At 44.7% G+C, this 19889-nt stretch overlaps 1 protein-coding gene across 4 annotated transcripts in view; it reads left to right on the top strand.

The window, feature by feature from the left end:
* The window catches only part of LOC119952291 (glycerophosphodiester phosphodiesterase domain-containing protein 5-like), a 153740-nt gene that overhangs the window by 90500 nt on the left and 43351 nt on the right, over positions 1 to 19889 (top strand). For all 4 annotated transcript variants that reach the window (XM_038775923.1, XM_038775924.1, XM_038775921.1 and 1 more), the window contains exons 7-13: positions 2658 to 2751; positions 7271 to 7351; positions 7886 to 8031; positions 8911 to 8993; positions 13273 to 13423; positions 16193 to 16417; positions 18724 to 18869. In XM_038775923.1, the coding sequence (XP_038631851.1) occupies positions 2658 to 2751; positions 7271 to 7351; positions 7886 to 8031; positions 8911 to 8993; positions 13273 to 13423; positions 16193 to 16417; positions 18724 to 18869 (926 nt within the window). The remainder of the gene's footprint in view (positions 1 to 2657; positions 2752 to 7270; positions 7352 to 7885; positions 8032 to 8910; positions 8994 to 13272; positions 13424 to 16192; positions 16418 to 18723; positions 18870 to 19889) is intronic.

Raw genomic sequence — 19889 nt, 5'->3', positions numbered from 1 at the left:
TCGCATCACGTGACCCCCCTCAGCTAATTTTTAATTTTTTGGCCTAGCATTTGGAATCCCATCATGTCAGACTGTGGAATGCAATAACAGAGATCATAATTGAAAAAGGCACCATGGGCAGAATTGTATGTTCCCCCACCATTGGGTTTGCAGGTTAGAACATAGAACAGTACAGCACAGTACAGGCCCTTCAGCCCACAATGTTGTGCCGATCATTTATCCTAATCTAAGATCAACCTAACCTACACCCATTCAATTTACTGCTGTCCATGTGCCTGTCTAAGAGTCACTTAAATGTCCCTAATGACTCTGACTCCACCACCTCTGCTGCCAGTGCATTCCACACACCCACCACTCGCTGTGTAAAGAACCTATCTCTGACATCTCCCCTATACCTTCCTCCAATCACCTTAAAATGATGTCCCCTCATGACAGCCACTTCCACCCTGGGAAAAAGTCTCTGGTTATCCCATCTATCCATGCCTCTCATCAGCTTGTACACCTCTATCAAGTCACCTCTCTTCCTTCTTCACTCTAGTGAGAAAAGCTCGAGCTCCCTCAACCTTTCTTCATAAGACATGCCCTCCAGTCCAGGCAGCATCCTGGTAAATCTCCTCTGTACCCTCTCCAAAGCATCCACATCCTTCCTATAATGAGGCGACCAGAACGGGACACAATATTCCAAATGTGGTCTAATTAGGGTTTTATAAAGCTGCAGCAAAACCTCATGGCTCTTAAACTCAACCCCCCTGATAATGAAAGCCAACACACCATACGTCTTCTTAACAACCCAATAAACCTGGGTGGCAACTTGAGGATCTATGAGCGTGGACCCCAAGATCCCTCTGTTCCTCCACACTTCCAAGAATCCTGCCGTTAACCCTGTAAACAGCATTCAAATTCGACCTTCCAAAATGAATCACTTTGGGGTTGTTGGGGAAGGAGCACCTGTAAAATTCTCCTGATGGCATTCCTGCTGGTCTCCCACCAGCCCCGACCTCTCCACAATTTTATGGTGGAACAAGTGAGGCCTAGTCTGGCAAACCCACCCTTGCCCCAATTGAGGCCAATAAATGACTACTTAAGGGCTGCTTTCTGCCTGGCCTCAATTTTGCAGGGTGATGGGAGGTGTTGTGAGGTAGATGGAAGCTAGAAACGTGACCCTGCTCAGACCATGGGCAGGAATAGGGTTGTCACCTCCATCAACAACCTTCTTTCAAAATTGGGCACCCTCAACTCACTCCCAAGAAGTATGGCCCCTGCATCAGCATCTCCATCAATACCCCAAAATCTCATCTCTCCTCCTCACTTTTGTTGCTCGTTCTGGTGAGTGTGCTTTACACTCAATTGGCTCTGTTTTATTCCTTAGCTCTAGAGTCGCCAGGTATCCTTATGATACCACCACGAGGTTCAAGTTCAAGTTGAGATCAATGACTCAATACACCAGTTAGTAAGGTTCAATCAAACACATTTATTATTTACACAGTAAATCGATACTTATGCAGCTAATACTAGCAGATTAAACTATTCCTACCACTATGAGCCAATACTTATCTTTGATAAGGGAACCCACTGGATCAGGGAACAATGGCCTCTTGTTCTGTCCTGAGACTGCAGGCTTCCCAGTTGGTACGGGCTAAGGGGTCAGGAGTGTCTATTCTCGTAGCGTGCGTTGGTTGGACACTTACTTGTCAGTGTAGCCGTTGGCCAGGCCTCTCCTTCTCACGGTCAAGTTCTTAGAGAGCTGCTGCAAAGGGGTTCTGCTGGGAGGGCCGGCTAAGAGAGCGAACTATACTTGGGACCTGAATTTTATAGGTCACAGGGGCTTCGCGCCCATCTGGGCGGACCCTATACCTCCTTGCAATCGATTGGACCGCATACCAATCGATTGGTTTGAATTCCACAATACTGGGGCTGTTTCCCGATCGCTGGGCGGTTCTTGGGGCTGTTTTTAACTTACTGTTTCAGACTCCCGTTGGCGCCGGGAAGTCTGACCTGCCATAGAATGTCCCAATTGTACCTAATCGTTGCATCCATTGTTCCCGGGGATCGACCCATTAATATGCAAACTGCTGGTTTCGGTGCTGTCTGCCTTCCCTGCAGCCAGAATACACATGAACTTCTGCAAACTGCTTGTCTCTTTATAATTGTCCAGTTTTCCCTGCAACCTTTGTAACTCGCCATTTTGGGTGGGGAAGTGGCAAACTTCGGTGGCTACACCTTCCCACACTTACCTGATCCTGGACTCCCAGGAATTAAACTCAGGGGTCAGTCCCAATCCTGTAGCTTCTGCCGCTATTGGGGGGAGAGATCTGGTGCCCATCAAGACTGGCCGGCAGCTCTCTGAGGCAGGTGTTCCTACTGACTGAGAGACGGAAATCCCATATCTAGTTAATTAATGCTCATTGGAGCATGGAATGACTGCAGTGGCCATACATTCACCACTGACTCCCCAGCTGGCAGGAAGGGAAAGCCCGTCCTAAAGGTCTTGCACAATGTCAATTTTGCAGAATCTCTCATTGAAGGAAAGAATGATAAAGAAACTTTAGAACAGAATGGAGACATTGGATTGAGCCAGTGATACTGAAGAGCCAGTTTGCTAGCATTTGCTTTCAATTCTTAATTTTGGAATTTAAAGATGTATTCTATTTTGGCAGGTAACAGCTCCTTTCCTCCACATTGGTGCAGTTGTTGGTGTGACTAGTGTGGCCTGGTTCGTCATTGATCAATTCTTCCAATCAAAGAGAAGACGTGAGTAAGAAGTAAATAGAATAGAATGGGACAAACAGACACGGCAAGAACACGGACATTAGTTGTATTTGAACTTTAGTTACAATGAGAAGTTACAATCTAAAGGTCCCACGATGGGTGTTCTGCTGCCAAATTTCCTGCGATGAGTAGAGTTATATTAGTGTTTTTGACACTTGTGCAGCTAGCAAGGGAGTCTTGCCTTTGGGAAGTGCATGTCAGAAATTCAGGTGCACACTACATGTGAATTTTCAACCACTTAAATTTATCTGGCAATGGTGTTTGCCATTGAGCAGGCGCTAACTGAAAATCACAAATGAGCTTCTTGAACCTACTGGGGAAGAGTAGTTGAGGTGGGTTTAAGTGCCTTCCTCATGGTTTTAAACCTTTAAAGTACATTCTCATAGTTTGGTTGCAACCAAGCCTGCAGAGTCAAAGTAAAATGAACAAGAGAGGATAGTGTTGGAGAGGGGAGACATTCACACTTATTGGATGCAAGTATTATAGAACATAGAACAGTACAGCACAGAACAGGCCCTTCGGCCCTCGATGTTGTGCCGAGCAATGATCACCCTACTCAAACCCACGTATCCACCTTATACCCGTAACCCAACAACCCCCCCCCCCCTTAACCTTACTTTTTAGGACACTACGGGCAATTTAGCATAGCCAATCCACCTAACCCGCACATCTTTGGACTGTGGGAGGAAACCGGAGCACCCGGAGGAAACTCACGCACACACGGGGAGGACGTGCAGACTCCGCACAGACAGTGACCCAGCCGGGAATCGAACCTGGGACCCTGGAGCTGTGAAGCATTTATGCTAACCACCATTTATTCTCCCTGGATCTCAGCAAAGTACTCAAAGGTGACAGTGCCTGTGGAGTTTTCTGCAGTGGACATAGAAGCTTACCCTTGTGATTCAGAGACTGGAGTTTTCTGCAGTGGAGATAGAAGCTTACCCCTGCGATTCAGAGAGTGGAGTTTTCTGCAGTGGAGATAGAAGCTTACCCTTGTGATTCAGAGAGTGGAGTTTTCTGCAGTGGAAATAGAAGCTTACCCTTGTGATTCAGAGAGTGGAGTTTTCTGCAGTGGAGATAGAAGCTTACCCTTGTGATTCAGAGAGTGGAGCTTTCTGCAGTGGAGGTAGAAGCTTATCCTTGTGATTCAGAGACAGGAGTTTTCTGCAGTGGAGATAGAAGCTTACCCTTGTGATTCAGAGACTGGAGTTTTCTGCAGTGGAAATAGAAGCTTACTCTTGTGATTCAGAGACTGGAGTTTCAGCAGTGGAGATAGAAGCTTACCCTTGTGATTCAGAGAGTGGAGTTTTCTACAGTGGAGATAGAAGCTTACCCTTGTGACTCAGAGAGTGGAGTTTTCCGCTCTCATCAGTAGTGGGAGTTGTCAAGGGCGGAGGCTCTGAACCTGGCATGATAGAAAAAGTCAGTTTCCTACTGGTGGGAAATTAGTTTGGAATTTTATCCTCTTGATATCATTGGTGAGATAAAGATGGTTCGCATTTCCTGATAACCTATGTCGGGAAACATCTTGTTTTCACCTCATGAATGCTCATTAGAAGGCCAACTCACCGGAATTATGTCCCCTCCAAATTTAAGAATAGTCTGTTTTCTTTTTGTATATAAGTGGCGTGTACCTGGCGAGTTTCACTTCATCGACTTTGAGGTCACTAGATTCTGCTTTCGCCTACCTTTAAGAGCATTAGTGCGAGATGCTGGGTGCCTGTGTGGGCCTCACGGTAGCATGGTGGTTAGCATCAATGCTTCACAGCTCCAGGGTCCCAAGTTCGATTCCCGGCTGGGTCACTGTCTGTGTGGAGTCTGCACGTCCTCCCTGTGTGTGCGTGGGTTTCCTCCGGGTGCTCCGGTTTCCTCCCACAGTCCAAAGATGTGCGGGTTAGGTGGATTGGCCATGCTAAATTGCCCGTAGTGTAAGGTTAATGGGGGGATTGTTGGGTTACGGGTATACGGGTTACGTGGGTTTAAGTAGGGTGATCATTGCTCGGCACAACATCGAGGGCCGAAGGGCCTGTTCTGTGCTGTACTGTTCTATGTTCTATGTTCTATGTGTCACAAACTGTACCAAGGCTGGTCACTCAAGACAAGTCCAGCAGGGATGGGGGAGACCAAGGCAGGACTTGAGGGATTGGGGGAACATGAGAACAGAGTGGAGGGAGACACAGGCAAGACTAGGAAGTGGTCAAAGAGCAGAGTGGAGTAGTGGAAGATAATCTTGGGTTAAGTGTTAAAGGATTGCTCAAGGAGTAATCAGAACTCCATAGATCCTATTGAGCATTCAGGTGATGAGCTGGAGCATCACTTTCACAGCATTACAGTCCCCAATATTGTCCATCTCACAAAGGCCGATCCTGTCTATCTACTCTCACAGTGAAACAACAAATGCCATATCAATTGCCGTTCTGTGACTTTAAAGAGAGATATTCCATTAAGCACTGCTAGGCAGCCATCCAAGAGCAAAGGTAAGTATGGCTTGATTAGGATGAGCACATGATCATTTACTCCTTGAGGTAAAGGCGACAGGGGCGGTTGATTCTGCCACGACACTCGACTAGTTTCTAGTTGATGCATAATCAATGAGCTAAAAAGCAAAAATCGGGTGGATAATCCTCCCAGCCACTCAGTGGGTATAAGACAGACTTTCCAGCCCAACACCGCACTTAGGGTAGGAGTTTAAGGATGGCAAGCAATTGAAATGAAATGAAATGAAAATCGCTTATTGTCACAAGTAGGCTTCAATGAAGTTACTGTGAAAAGCCCCTAGTCGCCACATTCCGGCGCCTGTCCGGGGAGGCTGGTACGGGAATCGAACCGTGCTGCTGGCCTGCTTGGTCTGCTTTAAAAGCCAGCGATTTAGCCGAGTGAGCTAAACCAGCCCTTGGCTCCCAAACATGTCCAAGGGTGTGGTGGATTGGCCATGACCAATGCGCGGGGTCACGGAGTTAGTGCAAGGGAGTGGGCCTAGGTAGAATGTTCCTTTGGAGGGTCTGTGCAGACTCAATGGGCCAAATGGACTCCTTCTGCACTGTGAATTCCATGGATTCTATCCCGAGAGTCGATCCCAAAAGTGCTATAGCTGACTCTCAAACTCCCACTGCCATTTGCCCACTTGCGTATCGATTGGCAGTGGGCAGGACTTCCTGCTGCCTTTGGACCGAAGGCTTGCCCATGAGAGCTTGACTAACAGCTCTCCAACTCAGCCAGGGGCAGTGCTGCAGTGGCCAGGAGCGATACTGCAACGCTCTGCCTGGAACTAAGTCCTAGGACCGTTGTAAATGTAAATCACCGAAGGGCTTTAATAGGTCAAAAAAGTAGGTTTGGGTTTCCCATCCGAGACCCTGCCCACCCAAGTGTGAAATGGCCTCTGGTTTTGAGCGGGAGGGTTCCCATTCATTCAATTTAATCCCCCCTGCCCTGCTTCAGGACACGCCTTAGGGGCAACATATAAGTCTTCTCTAGTCTCAAGAATAGAAAATTCCACCCAGACGTAGGAACATTACCACTGAGCCCACAGTCACCCAGTCTGCACACAATTACCTCGCTGGATATCAACATAGCATTGGAGATAATATTCAACCTGCAAATCACTGGGGTTGACTGGGCTGTGGCTTCACCTTCTAACTGAGAGACAGGACTGCTACCAATAAGCCAAAGGCTTTAACTTAATTTGTGATTGGAAAATCATGTACTGCACATGCCTGAATGTCCATTTGTGATCCTGGTGGGTGAAGCACCTCCCTAGTAACACAAAATCTGAAAATGATTCTAATGATTCTGTATTAACCCCACAAGGCCCACATGGATGCCCAAATTAAACTCTCGTGGACTATGAGCTGCCCTGCTAGAAGACGTAAACCCGCCAAGCTGGGGCTCATAATAATCTAGTATAAAGCCGGCCTAGATAGGGACCGGCATGGTGGTAGTTCCAAATTGGACTAATACTTTGTGTGTATTTACTGCCTTGGGGCAGATTCTTATGATCATGAATAAACTAACGTTCACCTACCATTCGGCTTGCTGGGTGTTTAGAATTCCAAAATTTTGTGTAGGCCAATTTACAATAGGAAGCCAGTGGATATAGAACAGAGATGAGGAGGAATATCTTCACTCTCAGGGTTGTGATTCTTTGTAATTCTTTACCACAGAGGGCTGTGGATGCATAGTCAGTTAATATATTCAAAAAGGAGATTAGATTTTTGGGTGCTAAGGGATTCAAGGGATATAGGCATAGGGTGGATAAGTGGAATTGATGTAGGTGTCAAACCCTGATCTTAATGAATGGCAGAGCAGATTTGATAGACTGCATGTTACATCTATTCCTTATGTTCTTAAACTGCAAACATAGAGTAGCAAAAATAATAGAGATAAAGCCCCATGGTTAGGATCAGAGGAGATCATTTGAAACCTGAGGGTGGATGGGTTGTATGAGGGGCAGATTGAGGAATTTCAGTAAGACTGCATACCTAAGATTTTACTTGTGTTTCAGATTTAATACAGCCTGGCCCAATTTCCCAGACATCAAGAAACCCAAAAGAAATCAAGAGGATAATATGGCTGAATCAAACTGGTATGTGTATTTCTCGGACTGCTAGTGGGCCAGGAGTGCCTTTTTCTTGCACCGCCCCAAGTAAACCTGCTTCACCTTGTGATTGGACCATACCCTACAACTCTCTGACCCCTCGACCAATATGCCTGGGACCCTCATGACATGCACACCCACCTCACCATGTCTATTCTATCATAGTTGATCCCAATGGCATCATCCAGTGTCCACAATGGTCCAGGATAAATTCTCACCTACTATCCACCCCTTCCTTTCCCTCCATTCTTCGTAGCCACTCCTCAGTTGCAGCCGGTGTTGAAGGTTGACTCTTTTGTCAGCTGGTCAGTCATCCTTTTAACTCAATCTTGTTAGCTATGTCCAAAAATGTTAATTAGGGTGTCTGGGAAACCCATTCCTCGGGTTTTCCAGTCACTAAATCTGCCCCTCTACTTCCCCATAAATATTGGAGCCAGAGGACTAGTTTGCTGGATTGGATAGTTACAGTGGCAGAATATTTCTAGTGGGAGCTGTATGACTACCTTACACTTTTGTTTTTAGTTTTCCAGATTGTCCTGCCGATGTTCTATCTCGGAGTTGTGATCATTCTTTATTTAATTCCTTGTGCAATTTCCTCTCCTTGTATTATTAAAAGAGAAAATCTGGCACCACGACCAATTATGATGGGACACCGTGGAGCACCCATGGTAGGTAACTGCTATTCTATTAAAGGATAGAACCCGATTCAATCTTTACATACTTCTACATTTATTTACAGAGTTATAGATTACAAGCAAACATCTCCTAACCCAGTAACCATTGTCTATATATCTATTTGTACGGGCTCAATTGAATGACCAGAATATGAATATACTTAAGCATAGTAAATATATATTTTACATCTACCATCTGTTGTGAAACATATAATGGACCTCCTATTAGCTCACGAGAATATGAACATTGCCAGCTTTGAGTGGGTAGCTTAGCTACCTGCCCAGAAACGTTCATCAAAATCAGAAATAGAAGAATCCAGACAGCTTTCCAACAGATAAGTAACCCAATGGATTTTTGCCTTCATGGCCAGATAGAGCTAAAATGCCCTCCAATGGCTTTGCACTCTTGTTTTGTCCGATAATTAGACTAAAGTTCTTGCAGTCTACCTAACAGCTTTTTTAAGTGATCATTGATGTGGGAAATCAAGCCTTTATTTATTGTGAAGGACCTGCCTCCTGCTGTATCTGATCTGAGAGTGTTTAATTGGGTAGTCGTGAGGAATCTTTAATCTACACCAAACATTTGCAATATTTGACTGAATATGCTTGATGGGATGGCATAGAGAGGATTTTATTCTCCACCTAATCCCCGATGTTGGTAACATGAGAGTGCTTAATAAGACAATGTAGGAAGAGCTTAGTGTTAGACTGAGCTTTATTCAACAAACTCACACTGCACCTGACCTGGGAGTGATTAATGGGAAAGTGTAGAGGTAAACATATTCTTCATCTAACCCATTTTGTACCTGACATGGAACTGTTTAATGTTGACACTGGTATATTAGATGGTGATTGTTCAATATGTTGTTTTAGTTGGCTCCAGAGAACACCTTAATGTCTTTTGAGGAAACTGTGAAATGTGAGGCGTCTGCGTTTGAAACTGATGTGCGGATCAGGTATGTGACAAGCAGCCATTTGTTTTTTTAACCAGCAAATGTCTTGGAGTTACCAAGTACATAGTCCCTGTGCAATGACTCTCATACTCTCTCAAGCTCCCCTACTCACCCCAACTATCAACATCGAGTTGGAAATCTAAAATATATAAAGGAATTCTGGAAATACTCAGCAGATCACATAGAATATTTGGAGAAAAAAAAGAGGGTGGAGATTTTGTGAAGGCGGTACTCCTGTCCCTTGGCTAAAAAGTCAGGGATGAGACGCGTCTTAGTTTTATAGTTGTCAGGCTGTAAAATGGCTTACATCTTGGCTTCCGCCCCACCCTCTCCGAGATTGTTCCACCTCCACCGGCTGCTGACCAGAAGCGGTGCCTAATGGTGGGACTGACGCAGTCCACCATGAAAACACCAGGACCGGATTTAAAGATGAACCAGGGTGGCTTTGTAATTCGGGCCAGTCAGTCAGACCCCAGTGAGAGGAGTGGTGGTAAAGGATCAAGAGTCTGGGGCAAGGGAGGAACAAGCGGGGAGGGGGGGGGGGGGGGGCCTCAAGCACCATTGGGGGGTGCCTAGGTTGGGCACAAAGTGCCTGATCAAGACAGAACTCCCTCAAGCCTGCAACCAATGTTCATGGTCTTGCCATGTGTGCTCCATGCCCTGCCATGCAGCTACCTCCTTTTACTTGCCAGGGTCCAGACACAGTGGCGCAGTGGTGGGATTGCATTACACCCGTAAAACTGCTGACAAGTGACTCTTTAATTGAGCTAATTTAATTCCTGCCATTGCCGGGTAAAATAACTTGTCTGTGAAGTTGCCTTGGAAAGATCACAATGAGGCAACAACATATCCAGCAATCAACTCACTAACATCTGGCACAATGGCACAGGTTTGCTGGCACATCCACCTTCAAAGCTTCCTGTGGCTCTCCAGGAAAATTATCCCTGCCAAATCTAGCCTAGAAATGTAAATTGGAGTATTTAATTCAATGTTAAATCATGTAAAATAAAAAAGGAAAGAAAGATGGGATTGAGAGAGGGATTATCAAAAAGACCAACCCTTCACATGACGGGATGTTCCATTCCTGCCAATGTGAACAGTGATTGCAATGGCTCTCTGGCACCGCTGTGGGGATACCCGCCATGGGGGTGTGGAGGTGGGGTTGGAAAATTCTAGCCCAAGTTTTAAAAAAAAATCAATTTAAGTTTTTGAAAATTCCAAGAAGAATTGCATTCTCAAAAAAGACGATTCCACTCTTGTGAAATTAAATTTTCAGGCCGGAGAGGTTTATTTTGGTGGTAAATAAGACGTCTTGCTCATTAATAATTATTCGATCTCTGTATGCATCCCTAACATTTCAAGGCATGTTTAGTGGGTATATAGTTGTTAACTACCAGCACATAATACACTTCACCCTTCATGGATTTTAATGCTGAATCCAGTGGGCTTCTGGTGTCGCGAAACATACGGGCTGCAATTTTTCAGCCGTTCCCGCCTGTGGGATCTTCTGGTACCCGCCGACGACAACCCCCTACCACAGGTTTCCTGGTGGCAGAGGGTGCAAACATCTGGAAAATACGTTGACAGCTGTGGGACCAGAAGGCTCACTGCCAGCCAATGGCAAGCTGCCCCCGCCGCCACTAAACACTCCACAGGAGGACGGAAAATCCTGCCCATTGAGGCAGAAGGCAATTGATTCCTGTGTGCAACTGCTCACATGCAGACAACAGAACTTGCTATCTCATTTCCTCCATACTACTGGTGAATGTTAATCGCTTCGCTGTTATTCTTATTGTAAACTTCAGATCATTGTGTCAGGGGCAATTTTGAGATGCTTCGGGGAGCTTTCTTGTACTAGGCTAGTAATTCAGACTAGCACACTTTGATCCACTCGAACTGCTGAAAACCATAACAGGTCCTGTTCTAGGCTATCAAGAAAGGCTTTAGCATCTTAGTAAAGAACAGACATTGAAATTCTGCTGGTGCAGCCCCTTTAAGGGGGCGGGCTCAGCGGACCACATGACAGACTCAGGGATAATCGCACAAGAGCGTGCGAACCTCAGCCAATAAGGAGTTTGCACAGGCCTTGGGATCTGACCCAGGGCAGTGTAGACTAGGGAGCTGAAGTGATTAGAACCTGTTATATTGCGTTTCTGTGCTGTTACTTATCTGACTATCTGCCTTTGCCTTTCATCAATAAACGCTTTGTTAACTACTGGAAGCCTCCAATGTATGTCTCAAACCACCACATTAGCGACCAGGTAAAAGGTTCAGTTGCATCCTATAGTATGTCGTGAATTGAGGGGGGGGGGGGGGGGGGGGGGAAGGAGTGGTTGAGAAAGGAAAGAAGTTTCACCGAGAGTCAGGAATTGTTAAACTGTAAGTGAAAATGCCTATCATCGGTAAACTAGACCCATTTGAGCAAGGGGTTGAGTCATGGAGTCAATGCACAAAATGGCTCTTTTCTTTTACCGAGAACGAGATCACAGGTGAGGATAAGCTGAAGGTGATACTTCTGATGGTTTGCGGACCCTAAACGTATAATTTAATTAGGAAACTCATGTCCCCAGAGGCACGCAACTATTTGACCAGATAGTGAAGTTGGTCAAAGAACACTTCAACACAAGGCCCTTAATTATCCTCCGACATTATCAATTTAACTCTGCAGTGAGCGACCATGAACAGTGCGTCTTAGTCTTCATAGCCTGGCTTTGTCAACTCGCTGAACATTGCGAGTTTGGGACCGCGCTGAGTGACATGTTATGCGACCAACTGTTTTGTGGGATCCATAACCTTAATATCCTGGCTGAAACTACTATAACGTTGGAAAAGTGACCAAGATAGCTCAGGTGATGATTACGCTGGGAAAGGTGCTACGTCTCTCCAAAGCGTGGCTGAAGGGAAGGTCAAATCAAATATGGGGCGGTATGGCCGCGAGTTCTTCTACAGGATCAAAAGGCACAGCAGAGAACCAGACACGGCCCTCGGGACGGGACCAAAGTCAAGGACCTGGAGGAAGTCAGATGTCGAATGCTATTGTTCTGGGGGAGACCATCACCAAGAGACCTGACGTGTTCGGGAGTTTGTGTGTTTCTGATACAATCAAAGGGGACACATCCAAGCACATTGCTGTGCTATGCAAAGCACGCTGATGCAAAAGAAAACAATAGCAGCATCAGTTCACAGTGCCACTGAACATAGTGGAAAAGGGCTCTGAAGAAGATTATGCAATTTATTGATTGGATGTAGTCCAGATGAATGAGACAGCCCCAATTGAAATTGTCTTAAGGGTAAATGGCATACCCTTTAAAATATAAGTTGACACAGGACTTTGGTAACTGTTGTGGGAGAGCAGACCTTCAAATATATCCAATGCTTGAAAGTGAAGAATTACCCTTTACGTTTGAACAGTACTACAGCCAAGCATTCCATATACACTGTGGAAACCTTGAAAGTCCTTGGAATCACCAACACACCAGTGATGTGAAGAGCAAGAAGCTGATCTGCCCTTGGTTGAAGTGGAAAGGAACACGTCCCAGTCTGATGATGGGAAGAGACTGGTTACAGAAGATTAGGCGCAATTGGCTGGAAATTTTCAAAATTTATATGGCATCTGCCAAGATGCCTTAACAAAGTAGGGAAACATTTTTCACAAAGAGCTGGGATGGATTAAAGGCATCAAAACCAAAGTCTATGTCAATCCAGGCGGATTTTAGAGATATTTTATTTTTATGTTCTTTGGTCTCTTTCAAGCATTGGGTATCCTCTTTTGGTGCCATTGGGTGTGGATCTAACTTCCATCTCTCGAGTGGTGTTGGGGTTCTGGACTACCACTGTCTTGTCCGCTGTATTTGTGGCAGTGTCACCAGCTTCCAGGGAACATGGATGGGCACCTCATCAGAAGGCATTTCTACTGTGAAGTGAATTGACTGAGTATCTTATTTGTCCCTTATGTTAAACACAGGAGTCAGCTAGGTGTGGTCTAGCATTTTATTTAGCAACAGTGTTAATTCTATCAAGGCCAGCCAATCCTTTGACATGAAACCAGAAATTTACAAAGATCTACAATTGCTCTCTGCTTGATTTTCAGTTTCTGCTGACCTATGTTTGCTTGTTTTGACCACAGAGTATGCTACATAAACCTCAAGGGGATTAGCTTAATAGTTAAACACACAATGAAATTGGTCTGCAGAATACCAATGAACAACAACATGGTGGTCTGATAATTTGTTAAAGAATACTAAAATCTATATTGACAAGATCTACAATTTGCTTTTCCTAGTTATGACGGAGTCCCATTTCTAATGCACGATTCTACATTTGAAAGAACAACAGACGTAGCGGAGGTTTTTCCTAAAAAAATTAGAAATAATGTCTCAAATTTTACATGGACGGAGATTCAAAAACTCAATGCCGGAAAGTGGTTTCTGAAGGTGAAGATATTACAGCTTTTCATGGTTATTTTTCTCTTTAACATCAAATCACTGTCTTTGCTAAACTCTACAAAACATTATGGCCCACATGGGAAATAGGAATCAATGAGCTTACAGGATGTAGAAAATGGAATAAATACATTCAAGGCACTATATGCAGAAGTTCCAGGCCAGACGTTAATCTTGCTTCTTTCGGCCCCTGACTTTGAAACTAGCTGAGAACGATACGTTTATAGGCCTGGATTTTCACTGAGTCGGGATAGCTGAAGAGCCCTTTAAAAATGGCCAATTCCCAACCCCATTCCCAGGGTGTCCTGTAGAGGGTGAGGGCTGGTTCCTATTAAAACCCACGCCCATCACGCCCAACCTGGCTGGCCCCATCGCGAAGATAACCATGTCATACTCCTCTGCACTTTTTCCACAGTCCCTCCGAAAAGTCTAGTTTGCATGAGGGGACCTTTTAAATGATAAGTTCAAAAGATTTCCTCATGCCCCCATGCCAAGCGCTGCCCTTCCACATACCTCGGAGAGAAGTAGCACCTTTCCCAGCGCGTTCATCACCTGAGCTATTTTAGTCACTTTTCCAACGTTATAGTAGTTTCAGTCAGGATATTAAGGTTATGGATCCCACAAAACAGTTGGACGCACAACATGTCACTCAGCGCGGTCCCGAACGCGCAATGTTCAGCGAGCTGACAAAGCCAGGCTATGAAGACTAAGACGCACTGTTCATGGTCGCTCACTGCAGAGTTAAATTGATAATGTTGGAGGATAATCAAGGGCCTTGCGTTGAAGTGTTCTTTGACCAATTTCACTATCTGGTCAAATAGTTGGGTACCTCTGGGGACGTGAGTTTCCACAGTCCTTCCGAAAAGTCTAGTTTGCATGAGGGGACCTTTTAAATGATAACTTCAAAAGATTTCCTCATGCCCCCATGCCAAGCGCTACCCTTCCACATACCTTCCTGGCACCACAGGCCCACCATGCCAAGCTGGGCCCTTCCATCCATGGTAGCTATGGCACTCCTATGCTCATCAACCCACTATACATTGTACAGACCAATGACAGTATGATGTGGTTATAAACAGGCTTCAAAAAAAGTAATTACTTCATAACTTTTTCATATGTTGAAAATACGGGAATTTCACTGCAAGACAATGAAAATGTCAATCATTCAGACCCTTTAAAGTAAGACTTTTAAACAGCCCACCTTCCTACCGAAGGCTGCCTCCAAACCTTTTCCTGGGTCAGTTGACCCAACTCTAGATTTCACCTGCACCAATCTTCACCCCCCCCCCCCCCCCCCCCCACACTTGATCCACCTCACAACAATGAATATACCACCCTGAAATGGGTGGGTCAAGCCAGGAATTTTCTCAACTCCCACTACCTTAAGGGCGGAATTCTCCGCAACACCCGATGCCGTCGTGAAACCCGGAGGGGCGGCAGACGGGAAAGAGTGCGTCTCTTGGAGACGCCGGCCCGACGATCGGTGGGCACCGATCGCGGGCCAGTCTACGACCATGGTGCTCAATTCCCTCTCCACCCTCCACAAACCACAAACTCACCTTTGACGCACTGTTCACGCCGGCAGAGACCAGGTGAGGTTGCCGCTGGCGTGAACAGGTCGGGAACGGCAGGCCACTCGACCGATCCGGGCCAGAGAATCGCGGGTCGCCGTGAAAAACGCCGACCCGCGATTCTCCTAGCAGCATGTCGTGTTTTGCGACTCGCCATTTTTGGGGAGGGGGGGGATGGGGTGGGAGAATCGCGGGGGTGGCCAGAGCGGCCCTCCCGCGATTCTCCCACCTGGCGTGGGCAGCGGAGAATCACGCCCTAAGTTTCCTCTCTCAACAGGACTTAAGATGCTTCATTAATTGAACTCAGTGTAGCTTCATGGGGCAGCATGGCAGCACAGTGGTTAGCACAGTTATTTCACAGCACAAGGGTCCCAGGTTCAATTCCCGGCTTGGGTCACTGTCCGTGCGGAGTATGCACGTTCTCCCTGGAGTATGCACATTCTCCCCGTGTCTGCGTGGCTTTCCTCCGGGTGCTCCAGTTTCCTCCCACAAGTCCCAAAAGACGTGCTTGCTCGGTGAATTGAACATTCTGGATTTTCCCTCTGAGTACCTGAATAGGCACCGGAATGTGGCGACTAGGGGCTTTTTCACAGTAACTTCATTGCAGTGTAATGTATGCCTACCTGTGACAATAACGATTATGAATTAATAAGTATAGTTCCGAGCAGGCACAGGCCCACAATATAAAGCTCCCCAAACGTTACACTATGTGCAATCCCTGCCCCCAAAATATAACAGGGTGGATGCCATATTGGTAAATCTTGCTGTTGAAGTTGGGTCAAAAACAGGTTGGGAAAAATTGAGTAGCTTCTCTCTGCGCCTAACTGTGCGATACCTGGGCGTATTGAAACAAACATTGTTGATGGAATTTTAGTTTGCATCAAATCTGTGCCATACTTAACATTTGGAGCACTCAATATGTTCAGGGTGAACATATTTATTTGAAGTAGGAAGATTTCTAATTTTAATGAGTGCATAAGTCGCAAGAAAAAACATTAAATGCAAGAGATGTTTTCATTGTACTTGGAACGGTAAATTTTATTTCTGTAACATTTTGTTAAAAATCTCATAGCTTCTGTAGCTTGCTATCCTTCAACTAACAGAATAAGTTGTTTTGTGTATCGCGTACAGTTAAGATAACATATTCTGAATATTCACCTGATTTTCTGTTAACTCCGCTCCCTCATAGAAAGATCCTTACAGCACAGTGAGGACACTATCGGAAGAATCTCAAATAAATGCTTCCAAACAACATGTTTGTTCATTGGCTGAGCTGTTAGATCTTGCAGCGAGAAAAAAAAAAAATGTGTTATTTGACTTGCGGCCTCCAACAGATCCATGTCATCCATACCTCAACAATTCTCACGCAATTGTTTTGGAAACCATCCTGGGTTCCCCGATTCATCACAATCAGGTAAAGAAGTTGAGTCTCTTTCTCAAAGATAACATACCTAGAAATGAGGAAATCTCTACATTAGAAGAGTATAATTTCTGTTATGAATTTTGTAACAATTTGAACCGAATGAGAATCTTTTCATTTCATTATATCCTATTGTTATCAAGGTTGATTCAGCTTATAAGAGCTGACTTCTAAAGGTACAATAGTGCATTTAGGATATTAATCTTCTGTGTGAATTTACCATTTATGCCATTTCGGAAGTTAATTAAGAAACAATGGAGAGACATGTGTCATGGATAGCATACCAACGTAGTTCATATCTTGCTGATAGGAACGTTCCTGGGTAGTATGTCAGACAGGTCAGACATTGCAGGCTGTTTATCTTATCATCTTACGCTACTTTCAAGGAGAATCTTGAGGCCAGGTTTTTTGCAGTCCTGAAACAGAACTAAACAAAGGCAGAACAGCAAAAATACAATGACCACCAAGTGACACCAATAGATGTTCCACATTCATTTCCACTGACAGCCATTTTGTGGGGCATGGGAAAGGGTGTGAGTCTGGAAGCCTAACCATCCCTAATTAAAGACTCAAGGTCAGATCTTTCAGGATTTTCATTGGAGCTGGCAGGCTTCAAAAGCCCTCTGTGACGACGCCTAGTAAGTAAAGGCAGTAAAGGCAGTAATGGCCATGGAGGCAGAACAATAGGCTTGGAAACTTCATGAAAGGCAATGTAAAGGATTTTTAGAGGTTGAAGCTTTGCAAGCCAGTTAACATTGGTGGAGCTCATTAATGAGCTGGGTAAAGAGGGTGGAGGACTCCATTGAAGGGCCAAATATTTGGACAGGCATTCATTTTTGATTGGCCCTGATCTGAGTTGGTTTAGGTGGCTCGTGTGGATCAGATTGGTGTCAATAAATTGGAGTTTGGTCCCCATTCCAGCTAGAGTGAATTTGAGACGTGCCTTCTTGCCTTACTCGTGGTGGAGCTCATGCCATTGTGGGTAGGATCTGCCTTCGAGCTGAAAACTCAAGAAGTGAGGAGACCCAAACTGTACACTGTACTCCAGATGCAGTCTCATCAATGCTCTGTGTAGTTGTAGCAAACTCCATCCCCTCTCAATAAAGGTCACACTCCACTTGCTCTACCTGCATGCTGCCATTCTGTGATTCACATACAAGGGCACCCACAATCCCCCTGTACATCAGCATTCTCCAGACTCACCATTTAACTAATATTCAGTGTTTCTATTCATCCTGCCAAAGTAGCTAACCACATATTTTCCCATATGTTGGCGAATCTGCCAATCTTTTGCCCACTCACTTAATGTTTTTGAATCCCCATGTGGACTTCCCTCTCCCTATCTCTACCCTTCTCCAGCCCAGAAATCCTTTGCGATGACTCTACTGCTCCAATTCTGACCTCTGATACACCCCCAGTTTTAATCATTCCTAATTCACAGGCATGCCTTTAGCTGTCTGGGCCTTAAGCTCTAGAATTACATCCCTAACCCTCTCCATTTCTTGACATTGGTCTGCTTCTTTAAGATGAACCTTAAAATCTGTTTGTCATCTGTCCTAATGTCATGTATAGTGTAAAATTTTACTTGAGAATCCCCATGAATGCCCTAGATTACATACTGCGTTAAAAGCACTCTATAAATGCAAGTTAATGTTTGTGTTGATATACTGTGTAAAAAAGTAACAACGTTTTTGCAAAGGAACAAGGGGCCAAATCAGATAGCAAGTGGAATAGTCATGAAGGATCTAAATTATCCCACTTGTGGATCCCCATAATATACTCAGAACTGAGATACATAAACGATACACATGGATGAATAGCTGGATATGGTGGACACACACTGGACTTATTGGGATATGGAGGAGTCTGGACAGAGTAGATAGGGAGAAACTGTTCCCACTCATGAAAAGATTGAGAATGTGTGGACACAGACTTAAAGTAATTGGCCAAAGAAGCAAAAGTAATTATTTTTCACAAAGTGAGTAGTTCGGGTCTGGAATACACTGCCTGAGAATGTGGTGGAAGCAGTTCAATCAAGGCATTCAAGAGGAAATTGGGTGATTATTTGAAAATATACAATCTGCCCAAGATTATGAAGAGAAGGCAGGAGATTGGCACTCGGTGAAGTCCTAATTTGGAGAGATTGTGCAGAAACGATTGGCCAAATGGCTTCCTTCTCCACTGTGATAATTCTGTGAAGCTTCGACAGTCTCAGTCCCCGGGACAAGAATAAAGCACCAAAATCCTTAAAGCAAATATATTCCTTCCTGAATAATCTTTGCACATTTGGTTCCCTGTAGATCCTATGGCAGCCTGATAATAAGACTGTCACTCCCAAAGATTTCCAGAAGATTACGGGAAAAAAACTTGACCCGGAAACACTGCATAAGGAGAACATTCGCACCATCAACATTCGCTACAGTGGCATCAGCTTCAGTGAGATCAGGTAAGTTTCTTCGAGAGTACCACAACATACACACAAACTAGAACCTAACTAGAAAATGTGCAAATGTCAATTACAGAAGAGTGCTGGAAATTGTAGCTAACTTTGCAGTTTGATACATTTCTATGAGGGTGCAATAGCGATGTTTTTGGAGGCGCAATGTAATACTGCGGTAATTTACGAAATCATATTCCCAGCACAGAGCCACAGCATCCAGGACAGAATATAATGTGCAGTACCTGCCTGAATTCTTGATATATGCATCCAGAGCAGAATTTGAATTTTACAACATCGTGCTCTGCAACAGGAGTACAAATTTGTATAATCTCTCTTAAAACGTAATCACCAGGATTTTGCAGCCAGATATGTCCAGGAAAATGCAAAAACCCAGATGTAATTCTTTCCTCCTCCAGAGGATGTACTGCTGAGGCCCCCCTCAGAAGATAAATCAGTGAACTTGCAAAAACTTCCATTTTGACACCTTCAGCCTTATCGTAAACTCTGTGAAAAATTACACCTTGCTGAATGAGGTACAACTGGCATTTCATGGTGTCCTAAGTTCATGACCTTTCTAAATGCTCTCACTGGCTCTGAGAAGTCAACTTTATGTTTGTGGAATATCAAATTTACGTATTATGATGTAAAGTTTTCACTTATTAATACAAAACTTGAATATTGCTGAAAGAGAGACATGTTGCTGAAGCTTTCCATCTTGCACTCATCAGGACAAGTCCAAGAAAGCCAAATTTAAACGATCACAGCAATTTATATTACAGGATAAAAGGGTGCTGATTGATTGGCATGTCATTTCTGACTGGCCGAGGTGTTGCCATGGAGAAAGACATGGGAACTAAGTTTCCCGAAGCTTTCGGGTAATTCAAAAAAGACAGAAACGAGTCCCTGCATCTGAATAAATGTCTTTCCTAGCAATCGTAAATTAACTCAACTGATTACCCTAAATAGGTTGTTCTATATAAATAGGGAGCAATTAGCTCACTCAGGATTGTTCAGCAAGTGCCGCCC

This window comes from Scyliorhinus canicula, chromosome 17 (assembly GCF_902713615.1).
Source record: "Scyliorhinus canicula chromosome 17, sScyCan1.1, whole genome shotgun sequence".
In the NCBI taxonomy this organism is placed as follows: domain Eukaryota; kingdom Metazoa; phylum Chordata; class Chondrichthyes; order Carcharhiniformes; family Scyliorhinidae; genus Scyliorhinus; species Scyliorhinus canicula.
This window is presented reverse-complemented; position numbering and strand designations above follow the sequence as displayed.